The sequence below is a fragment of the Mauremys mutica genome, chromosome 25 (genome assembly GCF_020497125.1).
Source record: "Mauremys mutica isolate MM-2020 ecotype Southern chromosome 25, ASM2049712v1, whole genome shotgun sequence".
Lineage (NCBI taxonomy): Eukaryota > Metazoa > Chordata > Testudines > Geoemydidae > Mauremys > Mauremys mutica.
In genome coordinates this window covers 13,459,031-13,484,710 of record NC_059096.1, presented here as the reverse complement: position 1 = coordinate 13,484,710, position 25,680 = coordinate 13,459,031, and the positions used below count along the sequence as shown (strand labels likewise).

The window sequence follows — 25,680 nt, the reverse complement described above, 5'->3', positions numbered from 1 at the left end:
AAGCACCAGGATCCGCTGCAGCCCACCAGGGTCCAGGCAGGTTTCTGTGGGGAAATTTCTGACCAGCTCCAGTGGTAAGACATCTCTGCACCTCCCTTACTCTGGACCCAGGCCCCACATGACAGTAACCTCAGACCTAGCAGCTCTTCATGAGGTTCCTGAACCATTGAATCCAAATCTTAGTGCTGGAGTTGGCTTCAGAGCCAGTCTCCAACCCCCCGACCCCTCCAGGAACAACCCCTCATCAGCCCTGGTACCATTTCCATAGTGCCTTTTATCCCAAATGATCCTGAAGCACTTTTCAGATGGTAGACACCCTTTCCCACTGCAATACAGCCACCTCTGGGGTGGAACACACCAGCTGGTTTACAGCACACCACAACAGGGTAGGACATTGAAATGATGAGAAATTCTGTACTCAGCTGAATTTAATTCCCAAAACGGGGCCCAGACACCCTTAGAAATGGGCGCGTGTGGCAGTACTAGGGGATGTGGGTTAATTTCCCCCCTGAGCATGGGCGTTGAGTTCATGATCCCCCAGGGCACAGGATCAGCCGTGAAGGCTGGGAAGCTGGCACACACAGTGCTGTTTGTCACATGGAGGGTTGGTGACTAGCTCAGAGGGACACAGCCCCAGTGAGACTCTGCTGCCTGGAGCAAGCAGCACTTGCATACGTGTTTTCTGTTTCATTTGATCATTCGCTCCCCTTGTGTCCTGTTCTGTTACACTCTGGTCCCAGACACTGCCATGCAAACACACCATCAAGTGCCAGGCTACCAGCTTCCTCACCAAACATTGCTCAGAGAAGCCAATACTATGCACACTGAGCTTAAGGTGACGGCCAGACTAACCCCAGTTTAGCTTGCTGTATATGACCAAGCAGGAGCCTAGAGGTCAGGACTTCTGGGTTCTAGTCCTGGGTCTGACACTGTGGTCAAGTCATAACCCCTCTCCGTGCCCCATTCGTAAACCAAAGGTGATCATACAGCCATAGTTCACAAGGAAGATGAGAGGAGCTCTTAGCAGCAATGTGACCTCTCCAGAATAAAAGCCCTAGGGGAATGCACAGGATCAGATTGTTACCTGGAGCTGGACTCACACAGCCACTGGGCCCTTCCCCCTCGCAGAGCCCAGGCCCAAACACACAATGAAACAGCCCCTTAGCCCGAGCCCCACGACCCCGAGGCAGGCAGCCTGGGCCAGTGGCGGGTGTCTAATTGCAGGGTAGACATGCCCTATGTTACAGCCTGGCCACAAAGCCAGTGGATCTGGCTCCCCACATGGCTTAAGCCGACACAGTGGCTCTATGTCACTTCCCACCACGGTCCCTGGCACACGGCCATGGCCCTGGAACTGCACTTCAGCTACTCTCAGCTGCTGAAACGGAACCTTAATGCCACAGGCCGCTGCGGCTGCTCTAACGCATCACGAAAGCTGGCTCCAGAACAGGGGCGGTCCGGAGGTGGCCCTTTGCCCCGCCCGTTCCTGTGCCAAGTACCAAGTCTCAAGCTGGGCACCCAAAGTCAGAGGCCATTTACGAACCACGAAGCCTGATTCACACTCAGCTCTGCTACGGCACAAGCCATTCCACAAACAGTTCTCTGAGAACTTGGTGCCTCCCCTTCCCTCCACGCTGAATTTATCCTTCGCTCTTCTTCTGGCTGCGGAGCCCCGGCTGCCTTTGCAGGGCTCTTTTCCCTGGCAATGGGAAGGAATATTTTGAAGCTCTGGAATCTGAGGTGTGAGCTGCTCTAATCTCACGGGCAGGTATCAAACCTTGAACTCTCCCCAGGAGGTGATAATGAGAGAGGCACACACAGCGGGAGCATGTTAAAAGCAGCGCTAGGCTACAGATGTTGTCAAAAAGACACTTCTCCATCTGTATCCGCTTCCCCGCCCCCGCTGTGACAGTACTGGCTGGAGGGGGCTAAAATCTGCAGTATGGAGCCAGTACTCCAGGTGCTTGATGGTCTCTGGAACATGGGGACCATGACCATGAGCAGAGCTGGGCAACATTTTTTCAGACAAATAATTTATTCACTGAAAAATGCAGCTTTGGTCAACCTGAAACAATTTGCAAATGTGACCGGCTTGGGTTTGGCTGGGAAAATATTCGTCAAGGCCAGTTTGAGAACAGTACGAGTGTCTTCCCTCCCCTCCTCGCATTTATAGCCTCAGACCAGTGACTAGGCTGCTTGCCCAGAACATAGAAGTCCCCGATTTCAACCCACACTGGAGCAGGGACTTGACGTCAGAGGCTGCCCCCAGCTGGGTGAGCAGCCTGAGCAATGGCTACAGGCTACGTTAGGGGCGAGAACTCTCAATCTCTCCTGTTGAAGCTGCTCCACTTTGTACAAATAGGAAATAACCCTTGGGCCAGTGTGTGAATGAGAACAACTCTGGAGCCTGGTGCTTCCGACAGACAGCTGGGTGGTAGGAGATGTGAATTCACATTTTCTCTCCGCCTCATTCAGAGGAAAGATAGAAATGCTGCTGCTCTCTTTGGCCCACTGAATTTGTATGTGGTTATTTAAAGTGGAGCAGGTTCAACAGGAGAGCTTGAGAGCGCCTCGCTCCTGCCTAGCCTGCACCCTGGTGGATTATCTGAGTTCAAATCCCTGCTCCCAAATAGGGATTCAAACCTGGGTCTCCCACCTCCCATGAGTGCGCAAGTCCTTGGCTAAAGATAACAAAGGAACGTGTGGTTGCTGGCCTGGAACAGAACATTTTCAGATCTGAACCAAGTATTTTCCTGGATGTTTCCATGTGGTGGCCGAACTGCCACATCGGTTATTCACCCAACTCCAGTCTTGAGTCTGCCAGAGCAGGAGCAGAGGTACCCTGAGGGGGAAACATTTTGCAGAGTGCCGGTGTACTACCCATTGCCCCCAGGGGGCAGCATGGAACCCTAGGAAATGCTGCTTTCTTGCGCATGGCGGGGCAGGCGCTCTCTGGAAGATGTGAGCTCAAGGCCTGGCAGGTTGGTTGGCACCCTCCACAAGTAAAGTGGGAGAATGGAGGAAGTGGGCCACATGTCATGGGCTAATTTGCATGCTCTGCTCTCTGGGTAAATGGGGAAGACTGAAGCCCTCTGTACTTGCTGGCAGGTATAATTTCCATATACCCCAGGAGCTGCATAATGTACCAAATGTGAACAATCTGGAATGCCACACTTCCAAACCCTGATATACTTGTGGCAGATACCTGGCAGGGGGAGGGAGTGGGATAACATCTGGGAGTTGTCCAATGGGGAAAGTGGAGCACCCTAATCTCGACAGCTGTGGGGCCAGATTGGCAGGTCAAACTCACCAAGGAATTCTGGGGTCTTTTTGATTTTTTTTTTTTAGGTTGGATTTCCTTGGTGAGTCCTGTTCTAGAAAGAGCTGGTCAGATGATCTTGGGTGTATTAAAGCTATTCTGAGTGACAAGGGGCCATTTCAGGCTCTGGGTGTGGAGGAAGATGGCCTGGGGCTTTATATTTTTAATTTGTAAAACATAAAAGGGAACAAAGTTTTAGCTGGGGCTGGGACTTTAGACATTTACTTTTGCTATGTTAAGGAGAATATTGTTAGAACCAGGCCATTATTACTGCAAATACCACCCCAGCTGAAGGATTATACAGAGCAGAAGGGGTCCCTGTAAAGCATATCATGTGTTTCAAATCCCCCTGGCTCTGAAGCAGAGCCATTGACTTCACTGTGGTTGCATTTGCTTACTCCAGGGATGAATTTGGTTGTTTGGTTTTGGTGGGCCTGGTGGGTTTGGTGCCCCCCCCCCCCCCCCCAGCTCCATGGAAGGGCTGTTAGTCCAGTCCAACCCCATAACTATCAAAATAAAACCGACAATCCCAAAGGAGATTTCCGCAGCTTTCCTAAGGGGTGTGGAATCCTTGGCCCTTTCACATGACCTGGAGTTGTATGTTGTGGAGCTGGGATTTTCAAAGCCTCCGAAGGGACGTTCCCGTTGATTTTTAATGGGAAGCAGGTATCCAAATAGGAGGGCTTGACAATCCCAGCCTGGGTGTAGATTAGCTGTTCCACCGCTGGCACTGAAGAAAATAAAACCCAGCAATATATAGCTAAGCACAGGGGCCCAAGTATCTGGGCTCAGCGCTACCATGCCGCGGGTGGGGAAACTGAGGCCCAAGTGGGGCCATGCCCAACATCACTGCATAGCAGCCGTGGCTGAGCTGGCAATGGGACCCGTCCGTGCTGCTGAGGGGGCCTGACCAGTGACCTGCAGCCCCCCTGGAGCGGGACCCCCCGCCTCCCTCCCCAAGGGGCAGCCCCGGCGCCGCAGTACGTCCGCGGGACCCTTCCTCAAAGAACTACAACTCCCGGCGTGCCCTGCGACCCCAACCTCCGCCTGCGGACACGCCTATTGGGTGTGTGCCGGGAACGGGCTCCGCCCCCTGGCGGCGCGGAGCCAATCAGAAGAAGGCGGGCCGCCAATGGGGAGAGCGGCCGGGCGTTGCCGGGTGATTTGAAAGGCGGCAGCCGGAAGTGGCCGGTCGCGCGGGAGGTCGGGCCCCGTTACACGGTAAGAGCCGCGGCTCCTCCGCTTTCCCCCTTCGCGGCCGGGCCGGGCCCCCCGAGCGCCAGGGGGAGCCCTGGGCCCCGCCCCGCTGTCACTCGGCGCCTCCGCGGGTGGGGGGCCGGGCCCAGGGCCCCTGGAGCCAGGGCCTCAGGCCGCCCCCGGGCCGGGGCGGGGCCGAGAGCCGAGCTGGGATCCGGGTCAGGCCGGGCGGCGGCGCCCCCACCTCCAGCCCCTTTGTAAGCGCCTCTCCCGCCGCGGGGCGCGCCCTGCCGGTCCCCTCCCCGCGCTGCCCCGCTTTCCACCTGACCCGCTTCGCTTCCTACATAAACCGGTGTGAACGCGGGGGGGGGCGGGGGGGGGGAGCGGGTCTAAAATAACTCACCCGTCTGCGCGCCCCGCGTGGGTGCGAGCGACTGGAGTGACTGTTCGCGCGTTCAGCGGGTGGCCGAGCAGAGTAAGGGGGGGGCGGGAGGAGGGGGCTTATTTGGAAGGTCACTAGACGTGCTGCCTTTTCAGCTTCTTCTTTAGAAGGCGGGTACGTGCCCCCTGGTGTCCGTAGCGTTCGGGGCCTTGGTGCCCCCCATTCTCCCTGCCCCAGAGTGTCTGAGACCCACAACTCCCACCGCAATCAGGAGGATCTGTGGGTGTGGGAGACCTGAGCCTGTGAGCGGTGCGGGGCTGGGCTCCCGCCCAGTTGGTGCAGTAGGATCTGTGGGTGTGGGACAGCTCTGACAATCCGGCTATTCATGCCCAAAATAAAGGGCTTTGCTGATCTGGAACATGTCTGTGGAGAAGCTAATAGGGATCAGAAGGGATTTTTCGTGACCCCCTTCTCTGGTCTCCTTGCACTAATAATTCCAAGAGGAGGCTATATGACCTTTCACCTCCAGATCAGGGGTGGGCAAACTTTTTGGCCTGAGGGCCACATCGGGGGATGGAAATTGTATGACGGGCCATGAATGCTCACAAAATTGAGGTGGGAGGGGGTGAGGGCTCTGGGAGGGGGTGTGAATCGTGGAAAATATTTACTAGGGCTATTGATTAATTGCAGTTAACTCATGATTAACTAAAAAAAAAAGGAATCACAACTAAAAATATTAATTACCCTGTTAATAGAATACCAATTGAAATTTAAATATTTTTTGAAGTTTTTCTACATTTTCAAATGTATCTAAAGGGTGTTATCAGGAGGAGGGAGAAAACTTGTTCACCTTTGCTTCTTGTTCTATCCTTAGAGGCTATGGGCTTAAACTTCAGTAAGGGAGGTTTAGGTTGGACATTAGGAAAAAGTTCCTAACTGTCAAGGTGGTTAAACACTGGAATAAATTGCCTAGGGAGGTTGTGGAATCTCCATCTCTGGAGATATTTAAGAGTAGGTTAGATAAATGTCTATCCGGGATGGTTTAGACAGTATTTGGTCCTGCCATAAGGGCAGGGGACTGGACTCGATGACCTCTTGAGGTCCCTTCCAGTCCTAGAATCTATTAATCTATTTCAATTACAACACAAAATACACAGTGTACAGAGGCTCACTTTTTTATTTATTATTACAAATATTTGCTCTGTAAAAATGATAAACAAAAGATGGTATTTTTCAATTCACCTCATACAAATACTGGAGTGCAATCTCTTTATCATGAAAGTGCAACTTACAAATGTAGGGTTTTTGTTACATAACTGCACTCAAAAACAAAACAATGTAAAACTTTAGAGCCTACAAGTCCACCCAGTTCTATTTCTTGTTCAGCCAGTCGCCAAGAGAAACAAGTTTGTTTACATTTACGGGAGATAACGCTGCCCATTTCTTAATTAAAATGTCACCTGAAAGTGAGAACAGGCATTCACATGTCACTGTTGTAGCTGGCATCACAAGATATTTACATACCAAATGCGCTAAAGATTCATATGCCTCTTCATTCTTTGGCCATCATTCCTGAGGACATGCTTCCATGCTGATGATGCACTTTTTTTTTTTTTAAACCAGTGTTAATTAAATTTGACTGAACTCCTTGGAGGAGAATTGTATGTCTTCTGCGCTGTTTTACCCACATTCTGCCATATATTTATGTCAGAGCAGTCTCAGATGATGACCCAGCACATGATTTCATTTTAAGAACACTTTCACTGCAGATTTGACAAAATGCAAAGATGGTACTAATGTGAGATTTCTAAAGATAGCTACAGCACTCGACCCAAGATTTAAGCATCTGAAGTGCCTTCCAAAATCTGAGAGGGATGAGGTGTGGAGCATGCTTTCCGAAGTCTTAAAAGAGCAACATTCTGATACGGAAACTACAGAACCCAAACCACCAAAAAAGAAAATCAACCTTCTGCTGGTGGCATCTGACTCAGATGATGAAAATTAACATGCGTCTGTCCACACTGCTTTGGTTCATTATCGAGCAGAACCTGTCATCAGCATGGACGCATGTCCTCTGGAATGTAGGTTGAAGTATTAAGGCGTATATGAATCTTCAGCATATCTGGCATGTAAATATCTTGCAATGCCAGCTACAACAGTGCCACGCAAACACCTGTTCTCATTTTCAGGTGATATTGTAAACAAGAAGCAGGGAGCATTATCTCCTGTAAATGTAAACAGACTTGTTTGTCTGGGCAATTGGCTGAACAAGAAGTGGGACTGATTGGACTTGTAGGCTCTAAAGCTTTACATTGTTTTGTTTTCGAATGCAGTTACTTTTTGTACAGAATTCTAAATTTGTAAGTTCAACTTTCATGATAAAAAGATTGCACTACAGTGCTTAGGTGAATTGAAAAATACTATTTTGGGTTTTTTTACAGTGCAAATATTTGTAGTAATATAAAGTGAGCACTGTACACTTTGTATTCTGTGTTGTAATTGAAATCATATATTTGAAAATATAGAAAACATCCAAAATATGTTAATAAATGGTATTCTCTTATGATTAATTGTGCTGTTAAGCAGCTAAAAAAATTAATCATTGTTTAACAGCCCTAATATTTACCCCTTTCACATAACACAACAGAAGTTTCCTGATTAAAATTAATAGGCAGCAGGTTTAAAACAAAATAAAGCATTTTTTTCAACACAATGCACAGTTATCCTGTGGAACTCATTGCTGTGGATGTTGTGAAGGCCAAAAGTATAACTGAGTTCAAAGAAGAATTAATAAGCTATTGACTGCCAGAAGCTGGGACTGAACAACAGGATGGATCACTTGATAATTGCCCTGTTCTGTTCATTTCCTCTGAAGCATCTGGCACCAGCCACTCCTGGAAGACCGGATACTGGACTAGATGGACCATTGGTCTGACTAAGTATGGCTGCTGTTATATGAAATGAACTGGGCAGATGTCAGTCCAGTGTTTGGACAGGTGACCCTGTAAACAAAACATCATTTCAATTGGCAGTGCTAACTGCCTTTTTATCAATAGTCACAGCAGAAAGACCAAGGACTGAAGTCCTTTTGCCCCAGAGGTGGTTGAGCGAGCACCGGTGGTGGTGATGGGAGGAACGAGGGTGTAGGGGTAGGCAAGGTTCCCATGTTGTACTTCTGCAGATACATAGGCTTTAGTCTCCAGTCTGTAAATCTGGCATTTAGAGCATTACACAGTATGTGAGAGGCAATAGGTTGATAGCCAAGAACATATGGCAAACAGCAGTCCAGTATTCTTAAACAAAGGGGTCTATTTTTTTTCTATTGGGTTTCTGGGAAACGGGGTGCGCAGAAGCCCGCCCCATGCTAACGGAACCCCTCCTTAGCCTAAGGGGAGGTTCCACAGGGCCTCAGAAACCCACTATGTGTGGGGGACAACTAATAAAAGAACAGGGACAGGAGTGCAGTCAAAGGGTCATAAGAAGGGAGCCCAACGGGGACACCGAGCAGAGAACCCCGGACAGCGCCCACTGCTCCTCGAAGGCGTCAAGGGAGCCAGTGGACACTGCCCAGAGGAACTCTGCCCGGAGACATGAACGGACTAAGGATCGGAAACAAGCCCCACAGTCCTAGGAGTCTCCGCTGGCCAACCGCCTCTCCCTGGTCACGTAGATGGCCATTTTAGCCAGGGCGAGGAGGAGGTTGATCAGGAGGTCCCGCGACTTTGTGGGGCCACGGATAGGGAGTGCATGGAGAAGGAGGTGAGGGGAGGGGAGAAGTGCAGCCAGAAACGCAACAGGATGTTGGTGAGGAGCCGGTATAGGGGCTGCAACCTGGCGCACTCTAAGTAAATGTGCGCCAGGGTCTCCCTCACGCCGCAGAAGGGGCAGGTGTCTGGGACAGGGGTAAACCGCGCCAAGTACACGCCCGTGCTCACGGCCCCATGGAGGAGCCGCCAACCGATATCCCTGGCGGGCCTCGGGACCAGAGTGGAGTAGAGGCTGGTCCACCGGGGCTCCTCACCCTCCAGAGGTGGCAGGAGGTCCCACCACTTGGTGTCGGAGCGGGACACAAGGGTGAGGAAGTGAAGGGTGTGGAGCATGAGCGCGTAGAGATGCTTCCTTGGCGCGGTTTGGAAACGGACCGGCTGCAGATCGTGCAGCCGGCTTGCGGAGAAGGGGCGGGGGGGCCGGTCGGGTCCACGGGGCAGGGGCCCGATGAAGAGGTCCGGAGAAGAGAGAGTTAGTTCCCTAAGTGGTTGCTAATTCGGATCCATTCATCTTGCCAGCCCCTCTGGATTGTTGAAAAGGTGTGAATCCAGTGATCAGTGATGCGTATTCAGTGTCCGGCTTCTGACTGTGGCTTTCGTTCCCTCTTTGGCTGCAGCACTGACTGACGCTGCTCTGCAATCATGGTGTCAGTCCTGCCCCCAGAAGAGGGCAATGTGGCAGTGGTGGTGCGGGTACGGCCCCAGACTCAGCAGGAGCAGGAAGGGAGTCGACACGCTGTGGTGCAGGTGATTGATGACAGCATGTTGGTGTTTGACCCTGAGGAACCCTGTCTATCGGGAGTTTTTACAGGCTTCCGGGGACATGATGCCCCCAAGCGCAAGGGCAAGGAGCTGAAGTTTGTGTTTGACCAAGTGTTTGGTGAGAGTGCTACACAGGAGGAAGTATTCCAGCACACAACTAAGGAGCTCCTGGATGGGGTGCTGAATGGGTACAACTGCTCTGGTAAGGAGCCCTGCTGGGGCATTTTATTTGGCTTCATCATACAGAGTTAACCGAACACATTGCAGGGTTAAGTATGCAGTGAACGTAGTCAAATGCCATTGCTCAAGGCCTGAGCCGACTGCCTGCAGTGTGTATGAGGGCAATTTTTATCACATCCAGCGCTGTAATTTGCAGGGAGCTGCTGCACGTAGAAGAGGCTCTTCCACTCATTCATTTGATTTCCCCCAACAGAGCCACCTTCCCGCTGTTTGGTCCACACAATTAAACTTTAATAACTTCGCTTAAGATTGGATCCCAGCCTAGACTGGCTCAATAGAGGATCAGGCCTGGTCAGTCCTGTATTCCTGTAGACCAGTGGTTCTCACCCAGGGGTCCGTGGCCCCCTGAGGGGCTGCGAGCAGGTTTCAGGGGGTCAGTGTCAGACTCGCTGGGGCCCGGGGCAGAAAGCCTGAGCCCTGCCATGCAGGGCTGAAGCCTCGGGCCCTGAGCCGCACCATGCAGGGGCTGAAGCAGAAGCTGAGCACCTTAGCTTCATGGAGGCCCCTTCGGTGGTGTGGAGCCCCAGGCAATTATCCGGTTTGCAGCCATCTTCTGTTGGACCCACCAAACATGGAGCTCCCCTTTGGTATGAAGACACTAATGCAGTTCTGCAAGTCAGCCATGCGGGTGCAGTAATAAGGAACTAAAAACAGAAGGGAGTTGTCTAGTGGTTAGAGCATGGGTCTGGGCATCTGAACTCCTGGGTTCTATTCCTGGCTGTCTTTGGGGTGCGTTGTGAGCACAGACCTGTGACTGGCTCTCTCTTAACATGCCCTTCTTGTGCAACATATTTTTGATGCTGTAGAAGTACAAAGTATTGTTAATCGGGAGAGACTGAAATCACTAGAATACTGTGTCCTATTTGGAGGTCAACACTTTTAAAAGGATGTTGAAAAATTGCAAAGGGCTCAGAGATGAGCTACAGGAATGAGTCAAGGTCTGGAAAATCTGCCTTATAGTAAAAGATTTAGGAAGCTCAGTCTCATGAGTTTATTAAATAAAAGGTTAGAGATGACTTGATCATGTCTATAAGTATCTAAATGGGATGGGGAGCAGATTTCTGATATTAGATGGCTCTTTAGTCTAGCAGACAAAAAGCATAATGAAACTCAGTGGCTGGAAGCTGAAGCTACATAAAAGCAGAGTAGATAATAGGTGCAAATTTCCAACAATGAGGGTAATTAACCATTGGAATAACTTATCTAGGGATGGGGCTGATTCTCTGTAACTTGAAATCTAAATCAAGATAAGCATCCTTCTTTTATAAAATATAGACCCTGGCTCAACCCCAGAGGGGGTTGTAGGAATTATTGGGTGAAATTGTCTGGCCTATATATAGGAGGACAGATTAGATTATAGTGGGTTTTTCTGGCCTCTGAATTTTTAGTGTCTTGTCTTTCTCTTTCCAGTGTTTGCTTATGGTGCAACAGGTGCAGGAAAAACCTACACCATGCTGGGCTCTGAGAAGAGTCCAGGCATCATGTACCTCACCATGGTGGAGCTTTATAAGAGGATTGAGGCGAGGAAGGAGGAGAAAAGCTGCGAGGTGCTCATCTCCTACCAGGAGGTACCTGGGTGTCTGACGCTACCCCCTTCCATCCGCTACCACCTTAAAGGAGGAGTCTCAGGGTGCGGTAGTTAGGATTACATGGCTCTATCCCCTCAGGTTCAGTATGGTGCCAGCAAGCTGCTGAGATTCCATAGCACGATGCCACTGACTAGTCCAGCTGTTCCTGGGGCTGGAAAGAAGTTCTGTCTCCATTTTCCCCACCTGCTTTTTGGCCTCCTCCCACTGCTCCACAAACAGTCGACAGTGACTATCCTGTGCTTGCCTTAACCATTAGGGAGGGAAATTTTCACTTGTGTAGTCCCTTCTCCTAGGCCGTTACTGAGTCCAGCACAGTGTATTGTGTCTACACCCAGCGTCCTTGTTGGAGCAGAGTCTATCTAAAATCCCCAGTCTGGACTCTCAGGTGACCTGTAAACAGGGCTTTGTCCCCAGCTCTACAACTGCTTATGTGAACTTGAATACGCTGATTCACTTCTCTGGGCCTCTGTAATATGGCAACACTTCCCTGCCTCACAAGGATGATTAAGGGGTGTGCGGTTTGTGAGGCTTCGTATTTGTGAAGCACTATGAGATTCCTGGATGAAAGGGGCTCTTAGAAGGGCAGTTGCAGTGACGTGGGATAAAGTCCTTGTAACGATCTAAAGCTGTCCTTGGAAATAGGTGCTTGCAGCTATGGGGCTGCAGCACTCTTCCTTGACGGAACTTGTGTAAAGCCTTTCCAGAGACTCAGCCCTTCCTCCCTAGGAAGAACTTGTCTGACCTGTTTGAAGTCCACTCTCTTTGCTCCTGTTGTAATCTATGATACTGTCTATCTCCCTCCATGCAAAGACTTTCCTCTGGCCTCCTGCACCCAGCTTCCTAGGGTCGCTGTTCAGGATGTTTACTCTTGATTCCTTCTTCTAGGTGTACAATGAGCAGATTCATGACCTCCTGGAGCCGAAAGGCCCTCTAGCAATCCGGGAGGACCCAGAGAAAGGGGTAGTGGTACAGGGTCTCTCCTTCCATCAGGTACGTATAAGGACTCCCTACAACAACAGAGTGCATGGACTAGGCCCAGCTACAGGTCTAACTGGGTTTCAATAAAGGAAAAATAGCAGAGGAGATGTTACATTGCTTGAGCCCTTCCCACTGTTTCTGAAGAGCTGGGTGACTGTGGCTCTACGTGCTTCCTGGGGATAGCCAGGGTTGTGAGAGACCTTGCTACCACCCACCAACAGTGTGAGGAAGTCATGTTTGTTCCTGGCATGGGTCAGTTCGCCGCCAACACCACCAGCCCCTGGCAACGCAAGCTCGGCCTTCCAGGCCTCCACAGGCCCCACTTGCTCTTTAGAAGTTAGTGATAGGCACAAATCAGTCCCCAAGTCCTCAGTGTGTGTCCCTGGAGAAGCCCTGGATGCCCTGGGCACTCACAGAATTTCCAAATCCCTGTTCCCAAAAAACCTGCATAGCACAGCTTACTGGTGACACAGCACTCGGCTGGGTGGACTAGAGTGCCTGGTGTTAAATGAGGATATGAATGTAATAGGCAGTGTGGAAAGTTGGTGGAATGAGAATGATCAATGGCCCAAGGTAATACCTGGGTACAAAGTATACCGGAATGACAGAGTAGGTCATACTGATGTGGGAGTGGTGCTATATCTGACAGAAGGCATAGTCAAAGTAACAATTTTAAATAAATCAACCTGTACCATAGAATCTCTCTGGATAGAAATTCCATGCTTGAACAATAAAAGTATAGCAGTAGGAATATCCTACCAGCCACCTCGTGATTGTGAAATGCTCAGGTAGATTAGAGGCTACAAACACAGAAAACACAATTTCAACGATTCTCCCACTGACTGGGTATATCCCCTCAGAATAGGATCCAGAGAGAACATTTCAAGACACCATTAACGACTGCTTCTTGGAGCAGCTAGTTCTGGAACCCACAAGGGGAGGCAATTCTTGATTTAGTCCAAGTAGATCACAGGATTTGATCCAAAAGGTGACTATAGCTGAACTGCTCAGCAACAATGACCATAATGTGATTACATTTAACATCGGGGGAGTGGGGTAGGGATGGGGAGAATGCCAAAGAAATGCACCACAGTAACATTTAACTTCAAAAAGAGAAACTACACAAAAATTAAGAGGCTAATTAAATGGAAATTAGAAGGAATAGTTATAAGGGTGACGTGCCTACAAGCTATATAGAGACTGTTTAAAAACACAGAGGCTCAAACTCAATGTATACCCTCAAATAATAATAATTAAAAAAAAAAAACCCCACAGTAAGAGAACCAAAAAAAATCACCCCGGCTAATCAAAGTAAAGGAGGTTTCACAAGCAAAAAGGCATCCTTTAAAAATTGGAAATTGAATTCTAGTGAGGAAAATAGGAGCATAACATCTGGCAAGTCAAGTGTAAACGTATAATTAGGCAGGCAAAGAACAAATTTGAAGAGCTAAAGGCACAAAAACTAAGATTAAAACAAAATTAAATGTACTGGAAGCCTGCCACTGTACAATCTAGCTGCTACAGAAAGCACTCAAGGAAGACAAGGCCATTGTGGAGGAGCTAAATGAATTCTTTGCATCCGTTTTCATGGTAGAGGATGTGAAGGAGGCCCAAGCCATTCATTTTAGGTGACTAATCTGAAGAACTGTCCCAAATTGAGGTGTCAGTAGAAAGAGGTTTTGGAACAAATTGAATTGATAAGTGACCAGGACTTAGAGCATCAGATATTCATCTAAGAGTTCTGAAGGAACTTAAATATGAAATTGCAGAATGACTAAGTGGTATGTAACCTATCACTTAAATCAGCCTCTGTACCAGATGACTGGAAGGTAGCTAATGTAACACTGATTTTTAAAAATGTCTCCAATGGTGATCCTGGTAACTACAGGCTGGTAAGCCTGACTTCAGTACCAGGAAAATTGGTTGAAACTATAGTAAAGAACAAAATGATATGTAGATGAACACTTGGGGAAAAGTCAACACGGCTTGTGTAAAGGGAAACAATATCTCACCAATCTACTTGAATTGTTTGAGTGTGTTGTCAAGCATGTGGACCAGGGTGATCCAGTGGATAAAGTGTATGTGAACTTTCAGAAAGCCTTTGACAAGGTCCTGCACCAAAGGCTCTTAGGCAAACTAAGCAGTGCTGGGATAAGAGGGAAGGTCCTCTTGTCATGGAGTTCCCGGGCGATGCTCTGGAACTGCTCCCCACCAAGCCACTCAGGACTTTGGGGAGCCTCCTCTCCCTTGGAGCAGACTGTCTTCAGGGCAAGAAGCTCACACGGCTTCATTCAGCATCCTCTGTCCCTCCGTGCGCTTCCCCTAGCGAGTCCGCCCAGGCGGGGTCCTGGGGAAGCCAGAGGGTCCTGCACCCCCACTTCACAGTCAGACATGACTCTCAACCAGCCAGTAAAACAGGGGATTATTAGATGACAGGAACATGGTCTAAAACAGAGCTTGTAGATACAAAGAACCAGACCCCTCAGCCGGGTCCATTCTGGGGCCCAGCCAGCCAGACACCCCCGTCTGCCCTCACTCCCCATCCCCAGCCAGCTCCAAACTAAAACCCCCTCCAGCCCCTCCTTCTCTGCTGAGTTCCTTTCCCGGGCCAGGAGGTCACCTGACCTCTTTGTTCTCCCACACCTTGAGCATCCCATTGCAGGGGGAAGGGCCAGGCCATTAATTGCTAGGCGACAGAGGGTCGACCAGAAACTGAGGCACCCCCACAGTATTCAGGGGAAACATTAAGAACAGCCCCACTTCGTCACACCTCTCATGGATCAATAGTTGCTTAAAAGATAGGAGACAAAGGGTAAGAATAAGAGTAGGTCAGTTTTCACACTGCAGAGAGGGGAACAGTGGGGTCTGTACTGGGACGTGCTGTTCAACATATTCAGAAGTGATTGGAAAGGGAGTGAACAATGACATGGCAAAATAGGCAGACAAAACAAAATTATTCAATAGTTAAGTCCAAAGCAGACTGTGAGGAGTTAAAGGGAATCTCGCAAAACTGGGTGACTGGGTAACAAAATGGCAGATGAAATTCAATGTTTAAGTGCAAAGTAATGCACATTGGAAAAAAATAATCCCAACTATACATACAAAACGATGGGGTTTAAATTAGCTATTACCATTCAAGAAAGAGATCTTAGGATCATTGTGGATAATTCCTTGCTAAATGTTGATTGGCTGTCAAAAAAGCTAAAACAATGTTAGAAACCATGAGGAAAGGGATAGATGATAAAGCAGAAAATATAATGCCACCCTATAAATCCACAGCAAGTAGAAAAGCTTCAAAAACAGACTCCAACGAGAAACTGCTGAACTTGAATTAATATGCAAACTAGATACCATCAATTTAGGCTTAAATAGGGAGTGGGAATGGCTGAGCCATTACACACATTGAATCTATTTCCCCATGTTAAGTATCCTCACACCTCTTGTCAAACTGTCTGAAATGGGCTATCTTGATTATCATTACAAAAGTTTTTTTTCTCCTGCTGAGAATAGCTCATCTTAATTAATTAGCCTCTTAGAGTTGGTAGGGCAACTCCCCCCTTTTCATGTTCTCTGTATGTGTATATCTCCTCAGTGTATGTTCCATTCTATGCATCCGATGAAGTGGGCTGTAGCTCACGAAAGCTCATGCTAAAATAAATTTGTTAGGCTCTAAGGTGCCACAAGTACTCCTGTGCTTTATGCGGATACAGACTAACACGGCTGCTACTCTGAAACCTATAAATCCATGGTACACCTATACCTTGAATACTGTGTGCAGGTCTGGTTGCCACATCTCAAAAAAAATATATTAGAATTGGAAAAGGTACAGAGAAGAGCAACAAAAATGTTTAAGGGTATGAAACAACTTCCATAGGAAGAGAGGTTAAAAAGACTGGGGCCATTAATTTTAGATGATGGATGACTAAGGGGGGCAGGGGAAGTATAATAGAGGTCAATAAAATCATGAATGGTATGAAGAAAGTGACTAGGGAAGTGTTCTTTACCCCTTTACATAACACAACAAGTAGGTGTCACCCAGTGAAATTAAGGCAGCAGGCTTAAAACAAGCATAAGGAAATAATTCACACAACCCACAGTCAACCTGTGGAACTTGTTGCTGTGGATGTTGTGAAGGCCAAAAATATAACAACAGTTCAAAAAAGAATTAGGATAGGGATCATGAGGGATAGGTTGGCTGTTAGCCAAGATGGTCCGGGTGTTCCTAAACCTCCAAATGACAGAAGCTGGGACTGGACAGGGAATGGATCACTTGAAATTGCCCTGTTCTGTTTATTCCCTCTGAAGCATTTGGCATTGGCCACCATCAAAAGGCAGGATACTGGGCTTTGATGGTCCATTGGTCTAATGCAGAATGGCTGTTTTTAGGTAAAGTTTACTTACTAATAAAGAACAGAAATTCAAATGATAGCAAGCACAGATATTGGAGACAAAGGCATACGTACAAAATAAAATCATAGCACATGTACTAGAGCCTAAGCTTAACAAATAGGAAATTGTCATACAGAGCAAAAGCTCCCCCAGAACCCTTCCAGTGTCCTTCAGCCAGGTTTGGCAGTTGTCTTCTCTTTGTGAAACAAGCACACTGGCAGCTTACTTCCTAGGTGAAAGATGCACATTGGGTCTCTATACCTACAGTTATAGTCCCAGGAATCCATTGCCTGTACTTGGAAATAGGATAACTCATGATGCTTGTGTTTTCCTGTCTAATCTCCCCTAGAGCCTCTGCAATCCCTTGATTAGCGTTTCATTGTGACGTACGCAATACTCAGTTTGACATAGACTGAAAGATAAATATCTCTGGCCTGAAAGAAACTTGTTTCTCATCTGGTGACCAGCCCCAAGTCAAACACTTTAAGAACATTATGTTCAGCGTATTTACATAACTCTATACTGATTAGCCATACATTCACTTCACAATGGCTGTGAGAACAAGCAGGATTCAGCAGAGACCTTACATGACACCCTTTGGCAAACTAGTATGCAGATACCACACCAAGGGGTTCCCTGTAACTCAGGGGTTCCCAAACTTGGTTCGTGGCTTGTTCAGAGTAAGCCCTTGGTGGGCCGTGAGACACTTTGTTTACCTGAGCATCTGCAGGTATGGCCGCTCGCAGCTCCCAATGGCTGCGGTTCGTCGTTCCCTGCCAATGGGAGCCGAGGGAAGTGGTGGCGTGGCCTGCACTGCTTCCCACAGCTCCCATTGGCCGGGAACAGCAAACTGTGGCCATTGGGAGCTGCGAGTGGCTGTACCAGCAGATGCTCAGGTAAACAAAGCGTCTCGCAGCCCGCCAGGGGCTTGCTGTGAACCAAGTTTGGGAACCCCTGCTGTAACTCTTGTGTTACCTGTAGCTCTGCCAGTTGGCACCAAGAAGTTCTTGGCTGCCAGCGTCAAGCTAAGACACTTGGTTCAGGAGACCCATAATGGGATATGGAGCCCCATTCACACAGGACATGTGTTTGGCCCTAGCTCAGCTGAAGAGTAATTGGCCACCATTGCCATCTGATGGCAGTTGTGTGTGAAATGTGATTGGCCTGAGTCTAGTTCCAGTGGACAGCAATCTGTATCACAACTGACCTGCTCGTTGGCACTCTGATGAGAGTGCCAGCGATTGAATGAGCCATGCAGAGTCTGCACCGTCACAGAGATGATCCCTCAAGGTGAGAGCTGAGGCACCTTGGCAGGGTAGCATGGGGGACGCTTGTCCTGCTTTTGCCCATGCTGTACCCATTCTTTGGATAAACGGCTTCAGTCTCAAGGGAGATTAATGTGGCATCTTTTCCCAGCCCTATGCTCACCTTCCCCACAAAGGGTTTTATGCACCTACTAGTGCATTGGTTGATGTGCTTACAAACCTTTGGGAGGGGGAAGGCATAGCTTCCCCATATGGGTGAGAGCTGCAAAGACCTCCCGTTTGAAGCACTGTATGGTACTAACTCTTCTCTCTCTGTTTCTTTCCAGCCAAAATCAGCAGAGCAGCTCCTGGAGATGCTGGCAAGTGGGAACAGAAACCGCACACAGCACCCCACAGATGCCAATGCTACTTCCTCACGCTCACACGCGGTCTTCCAGGCAAGTGGCAGCAGCAACATCTATCAGGACTCTTATCTTCAGGCGTCCGTGCCTAAATTGAGCCAAATGAAGAAACAGGAAGAAAGCTCCTGCAGTCTTGGAATGCAGGGTCTCCAGTTACTACTTCTGTTCAGTATGTTAAGTAGGAGGATCATGTCTTCCTCTGAAGAATCTGGCAATAGCTACTGTGAGACAGGATCCTGGGCTGGACCATTGGTTTCTTCTTGCAACTAGAGCTGACATACTGGGTCATCCACTTACCCTCTGTCCTGCCAGGGTAGGGTTCTCTTGCAGTGCGTCCAGTGTCGTTTTAAATGTCCCAAGTTCTGGGACTCCCCTTTCCCCCCATTCCCTTGGGAGATTCTTCCATTCTCTACTAGATTTCACTGTCAAGATGCTTTTCTTGGCCTAAATGTTCCCTTGTTTTGTTTTATCCCTGTACCCCTGTGTATTGCAATGAACAACTAGCCTCCTTCTTTGGTGGCCTATTTGCAGGTTTTTCTCCCCGCCTTCCCTTAGACAATTAGACACACTTTACCTACTGGGCTCTCAATCTTTCCTTGGAAATCAGTCCCTGCAGCCTACAATCACTTGCCACTCATCTCTGAAAACCTTCCAATTTCTCTTCATAGTGTTGTGCCCAGAATGGAAAAAATGAGTAACTCCAGGACTGTACAAAGAGACTATGAGCTCTCTGACTGCAGGCTCATCGCTAACTTGCTGTCATTCGGCCCAGCTCTCACCACTCCAGTTTCCCAAGTTTTCTCTCCACACAAAGCCTGGGTGTTAGGGATGATTGTTCCTCAAATGGATTAGCTGCATTTTCAAGGTTGAATCTGCTGTTGTGCTGCACCTAGGACAAGGACTAGCCAGTTCCAGTCCAGGTTAGGGCAGTTTGCCAGGAGGCAGATCTTGTCGTTAGGGCCTGGACTCCCACACTGGCCACACTGGAAAACCCTCCTGTAACAGTGTCAGCACCCACCTCTCGCGAGCACCCTCTCTGGTTGGGTGTGTCTGCGGTCTTTAAACCAGTCTAGCCCTGGTATGGGGCTGTATCCCCAAGGCTTCCTCCCTGGAGATACTATCTTCCTGCGGCCCTCCTCAGGCTCAGTCCCTACTCAGTGCCCACAGCCAGCCAGGAGCTCCTTCCTTGCTTCTCCAGGCCCTGCTAGCAAACTGGCTTTGGCTCAGTCCTAGCAGCCAGCCAGGAGCCTCTTGCTCCCCCAGTCCCTGCCCACACTGAGCTGTCCGTGACCCTGCTGCTCTTCCAGGCAGCCAGGCATGCAGTCCTTTCTTCTCCAGCTCCAAGCAGCAACTGCCCGGTCTCTGGCGCTGTAGCTCCTTTTTATGGGGTTCGCTCTAGCCTGCTTGGAGGACCACTCCACTGCTCCTTACCTGGGACGAGTGTGGCTGGACACTGAGGCCTCCAGCAGCGGGCCTCGGCCTAGTCAACTCCATCACACTTCCTCTCCTACTGGTGGCTTCTGCCTTTCACTTAGGCTGGCAACTAATAATGTGGGAGGAGAGGAACTGGCTCAGAGTGGCTTTGTGCAGGGAGGCCGGGCTGATTGTTGGTCCTGCTCCTTAAGAACATAAGAAGGGCTACACTGGGTCAAACCAACTGTCCATCTAGCCCAGTTTCTTGTCTCTGACAGTGGCCAGTGCCAGATACTTCAGAGGAGATGAATGGAACAGGGAAATTATCTAGTCATCCTTCCATCCCCTGTTGTCCGGCCCCAGCTTCTGGCAGTTGGAGGCTTAAGGACACCCAGAGTTGCGCCTCTGACCATCGTGGCTAATAACCATTGATGGACCTGTCCTCCATGAACTTATCTAGTTCTTTTTTGAACCCAGTTATACTTTTGGCCTTCACAACATCCACAGCAATGAGTTTCACAAGTTGACTGTGCGTTGTGTGAAGAAGTGCTTCCTTTTGTTTGTTTTAAACCCGTTGCCTGTTAATTTTATCAGGTGATCCCCTAGTGCTTGTGTTATGTGAAGGGGGTAAATAACACTTTCCTTTTCGCTTTCTCCACACCATTTATGATGATATAGTGTGACAGATTTTGTTACCAATCTGCCTGAGGCGTCAGGTGATTAGGCTGAGGCCATGGGATTTTTAGGGGAGGAGATGACGAAACACACCAAGTGTTTAAGTTTTAAAGCTTTATTAATAAAATAACAGCGGAGAGTGAGGGTGGAAGGAAGAAAGCGTTAGTGCCCCAAGTCCTAACCCACTTTCATACTCTCACACACTTTACCCGAGGCTGGCCAAGCTGGGTGGAATGTAAGAAGAGGGGGAAGGATGGATGGGAATTCTGTTCTGGGCACAGGTTGTCCGGGGTCCGCTGCGATCTCTGACTTCCTCTGGCTCTCGGAGGGGTTTAAATCCTGGGGTTTTTTGGGGGTGTTTTTGTCCAGGGCCATCTGTTTCTGTTGCTTTTTGTGCCAGTCCAAACCGGCTCGCTGTGGCCTCCTTGGCTTCCCGAAACATCCCAGCTCCAAAGACTTTGTTTTCCCCCCGTTGGCCTTTGCCGTCTCATTTGCTTTCACTGTTTTTACTGCTATTTTTGCAGCCCTGCTCAGCTTTGTTTTTCTCTTTTTACGGCTAGACAGCTGCAGATTTTTTTGTTGCGCCCATGACCTTGGACCGGGGCCAGCGTTTTATTTTTACACAGAGCTAGCTAAAGTGTCGAGTTAACCCATTCTTTGCTCTTTTCCTTCTTCCCCCTCTGGCCTCTCGGACCTGCAAAGAAATTTTCCATTCCACACTTACTCACATCTTTGATCTTTTCCAAAATGCCCTGCAATGCTTGCAACAGCGTTAGCAACATACAGTGCTGATCTGCCTTCCCCAGGGGACCCCTTGAGGGAGGGGGCCATTGGGGTGTGACAATGGACCTCTGTAATGCCCCCCTTTATTTATCTATTGGGGGTAGCCATGTTAGTCTGTATCCAAAAAAACAAGGAGTCCGGTGGCACCTTAAAGACTAACAGATTTATTTGGGCATAAGCTTTCGTGGGTAAAACACCACTTCTTCAGATGCATGGAGTGAAAATTACAGATACAGGCATTATTTATTTATCTATCTTCTAAACTGAATAGTCCTGGTCTTTTAATCTCTCCTAATATGGGAGCTGTTCCATCCCCCTAACCATTTTTGTTGCTCTTCTCTGCACCTTTTCCAATTCTAATGTCTTTTTTGAGATGAGGCAATCAGAACTGCCCACAGTATTCAAGATGTGGGCACACCATGGATTTATATAGCAGCGCTATGATATTTTCTGTCATATTATCTATCCCTTTCCTAAGGTTCCTACCATTCGGTTAGCTTTTTTTGACCGCCCCTGCACATTGAGCAGATGTTTTCAGAGAACTATCACGATGACTCCAAGATCTGTTGCTTGAGTAGTAACAGTTAATTTAGAACCCATCATTTGGTATGTATAGTTGGGATTATTTTCATCAATGTGCATTACTTGGTTGTTATCAACACTGAATTTTCATTTGCCATTTTGTCACCCAGTCACACAGTTTAGTGAAATATCTTTGTAACTCGTCACAGTCATCTTTGGATTTATCTTGAGTAATTTTGCATCATCTTCAGATTTTGCCACATCACTGTTCACCCCTTTTTCCATATCATTTATTAATATCAAGTATCAGAGGAGTAGCAGTGTTAGTCTGGCTCTGTAAAAAGCAACAAAGAGTCCTGTGGCACCTTATAGATTAACAGACATATCAGAGCATAAGCTTTCACGAAAGCTCATGCTCCAATACGTCTGTTAATCTATAAGGTGCCACAGGAGTCTTTGTCGCATTTATGAATATGTTGAACAGCACAGTTCCTAATACAGATCCTTGCCCCCCCCCCCACTATTTACCTCTCTCTATTGTGAAAACTGGCCATTTATTCCTACCCTTTGTCTCCTATCTTTTAACCAATTATTGATCCATGAGAGGACCTTCCCTCTTATCTCAGGACTGCTTAGTTTGCTTAAGAGCTTTTGGTGCGGGACCTTGTCAAAGGTTTTCTAAAAGTTCAAGTACTCTGTATCTACTGCTCACTCTTGTCCACATCCTGAAGTTAAGTGTAGTGGCCTTTAATTGTCAGGATTGCTGCTGGAGCCTCTTTTAAAAATCGGCATCACATGAGCTATTCTCTAGTCATCTGGTACAGAGGCTGATTTAAGTGATAGGTTACATACCACAGTTAGCAGTTTTGCAATTTCATATTTAAGTTCCTTCAGAACTCTTGGGTGAATACCATCTGGTCCTGGTGACTTTCTACTCTTTAATTTCTCAGTTTGTTCCAAAATCACCTCTATCGACACCTCAATCTGGGGCAATTCCTCAGATTTGTCACCTAAAAAGAATGGCTCGGGTGTAGGGAATCTCCCACACTTCCTTTGCAGTGAAGACCAATGGAATTGCTTTCGTTTCTCCACAACAGCCTGGTCTTCCGTAGCACCTTGATCGTTCAGTGGCTCTACTGGCTGTTTGGCAGGCTTCCTGCTTCTGATATACTTACAAAGTAACAGCAACTTTTTTCTGTGTCATTAGCTAGTTGCTCTTCAAATTCTTTCTTGGCGTGTCCTATTATACCTGACCTGGCAGAGTTTATGCTCCTTTCTGTTTTCCACACTAGGATTTGACTTCTAATTTTTAAAGGATGTGTTTTTGCCTCTAACCACCTCTTTTACTCTGCTCTTAAGCCATAGTGGCATATTTTTGGTCCTCTTACTGTTTTTTGGGTCTGGACAGAGTCTTGTCACTGTCTCAAGGTCTGGGCTTCCTGGCACACTTTCGGGATGCAGATCCTCTGTCTAGCACCCCTTCCTGAGATACGTGGTTCTGCAATCCAACTACTGCTGGCCTCTCCAGTAGCAAATGCATGCTCCCCAAAGTTCCTCCAAAGCTATGGACTCTCTGGATTGTGATTTCACCCTTTGGAGACTACATGATAGTTAAAACAAGGGACGCACAGACTCAGCAAAGGAATTTCTCAACCAGTCATTCTTCACTGATAGGCAAAGCACAAGATAGATACAGATCTACAGAACATAACAAACATCTGCACATCAAACCCTCCTTCCAGCATCCTCACCACTCTGAGAGCCCTTTGGGGGTTGGTCAGTCCTTCCAGCGTCCCAGGACCCTCCTCTCCTCCTGCACAGCCTTGTTATCTTGCTCTGGTCAGTCAGAGAGCCGTTGGTAAGAGCAGTTCCAGTCCCCTCTGTCAGCAGTGGCGTAGCCAGGTGGAGGGAACAGGGGGAGCGATAAAAAAAGAAGGTGCCACCCGCTGCAGTGCTTTTACTCACCCGGCAGCGCTCCGGGTCTTTGGCGGCAGGCCCTTCACTCGCTCTGGGTGTCTTCGGCGGCTCTGAAGGACCCGCCGCCGAAGACCTGCAGAGCGAGTGAAGGTCCCGCCTCCGAAGTGCCGCTGAAGACCTGGAGCCCTGCCGGGTGAGTAAAATAAAAGCGCCGCAGCGGGTGGCGCCTTTTTTATTTTTTTTAATCGCTCCCCTGGGTGAGTACAAAGGCACCAAGGAATTGACAAGGCGCCACTTGTGCTCAGTGGGGGAGCGGCCGCTGCCCCGCTCCCCCCCTAGCTACGCTACTGTCTGTCAGGTGGCCCCCCCCCCCCCCCCAGGCAACTTCAAGTCCCTGGTCCGGTGTGTCATTGCTTGGTTACAGCCCATCTGCAGTTCAGACTGGGGGCACCTGATAAGCCCACCACCCAAGGGGCCGCTTATTGTTCTAGGACACTTCCATTTGAATGGAAAACCATCCAGCTCTCTTGTTAACCCACCGCTAGTGGGCAAGGTCTCTGCTAATACCTTCTAGATATGATGGAGGGTAAAAGGCAAAAGCGAAGGTGCAGTACAAGTTGCAATCCAAATGGAGTCTGCAGACTGATACAGACATACACATGCTAACCTGTCATATCCTGTATCCATTACAAGTTCTCCTCCCACAACCTGAGACCAATCAGAGTTGGCCTTATGGCCTGCGAGATCCTAGAACTGAGCGTGGGGAAGACTAGGCAGCATTTTCTCTCTTCTAGACCCTCAGTAGGGGGAAGATAGTTGATCTGTAGCTTGGCAACATGGCACTGTATCAGTGAGTGGAGAGGAAACACATGCTCTTGCTTTCATTGCTTGTGATGATGGCTAGTCCTGCAGTGAATCCTTTGAGTGGTGGCCTTATCAGACCCCAGGAGAGTTCATATTCAGTTCTCTGCTGTCCCCTTCGATAAGCCATTGCCTGTTGACTGGGCTGAGCAGGTCTTGAGGCCTTGCCTTATCTTTCCTCACTATCTTTGTCTTTTCTTCCTGTCCTCGCAGATCTATGTGAAGCAGCAGGACCGTGTCGTTGGCATCACTCAGGATGTGCAGGTGGCCAAGATGAGCCTGATAGACCTGGCAGGCTCGGAGCGAGCATCAACCACCAACACAAAGGGAGAGCGGCTCCGAGAGGGCGCCAACATCAACCGTTCACTGCTGGCCCTGATTAATGTCATCAACGCCCTGGCTGATGCAAAGGTAATGCCCCTGATCCACCCTTCCACAATACACCCTCCTCGGAAAACCACCAAAGGGCAGGGGGCGTTAAAAGGACACTTGACATAAGGTATTTCCTTGTCTGATAAACCTAAGGAGCTCTCTGCTGCAGGATATTGACACATCTAGCTCAGGAAGACTTCATGGGATTAGGAACAGTCTCTGACATTAACTGTGGTAAAACAGGGCTGGACCAAGTACCTCTTCGGGCACTTGCTTCCTAACCTGGGTTTATGGGAATGAGTCTGAGCATTAGGATATTAGCATTCTAGGATTCTTAGAAATACCTGACAACTGAGCTGAGTCCCCGATCTCTCCGAACAGAGCAGGAAGTCCCACATCCCGTACAGGGACAGTAAGCTCACACGCCTGCTGAAGGACTCTCTTGGGGGCAACTGCCGGACCATCATGATTGCTGCCATCAGCCCGTCTGCACTCGCCTATGAGAACACCTACAACACGCTCAAGTATGCCAATCGGGCCAAGGAGATCAAGCTGTCGGTGAGTCCCGCACATCTGTGTACAGACCTCTCTCTGTACGGTGCCACTCTGTTGAGAGGCTGTTGGCAAGTGGGCGGGGGCAAAAGCTGGCTCTGTGAGCTTCATAACCTACCATAGTGCCTCTGGATAATGAAAGGGGTCTTAGTTCAGTTAACCCACTGGTAGACATGCATTTAGATCTCGGAACTATCCAGTCCTCGTATCTGTGCCTGCTCTGGGGACAAGCACAGCTGGAGTTGCAGCTCAGTCTGGAGGAGATGTGAGCATTGGCTAAAGCCAAGCGTCACTTC

At 48.7% G+C, this 25,680-nt stretch overlaps 1 protein-coding gene across 2 annotated transcripts in view; it reads left to right on the top strand.

The window, feature by feature from the left end:
• Positions 1 to 4,464: 4,464 nt before the first annotated feature.
• The window catches only part of KIF18B (kinesin family member 18B), a 34,005-nt gene continuing 12,789 nt past the window's right edge, over positions 4,465 to 25,680 (top strand). The window contains exons 1-7 of one of the 2 annotated variants that reach the window (XM_044999805.1): positions 4,465 to 4,540; positions 9,277 to 9,629; positions 11,078 to 11,235; positions 12,142 to 12,246; positions 18,215 to 18,325; positions 24,674 to 24,871; positions 25,214 to 25,390. In XM_044999805.1, the coding sequence (XP_044855740.1) occupies positions 9,308 to 9,629; positions 11,078 to 11,235; positions 12,142 to 12,246; positions 18,215 to 18,325; positions 24,674 to 24,871; positions 25,214 to 25,390 (1,071 nt within the window). In that variant the 5' untranslated portion in view covers positions 4,465 to 4,540; positions 9,277 to 9,307. The remainder of the gene's footprint in view (positions 4,541 to 9,276; positions 9,630 to 11,077; positions 11,236 to 12,141; positions 12,247 to 18,214; positions 18,326 to 24,673; positions 24,872 to 25,213; positions 25,391 to 25,680) is intronic. The other variant, XM_044999804.1, reaches the window with a different exon arrangement.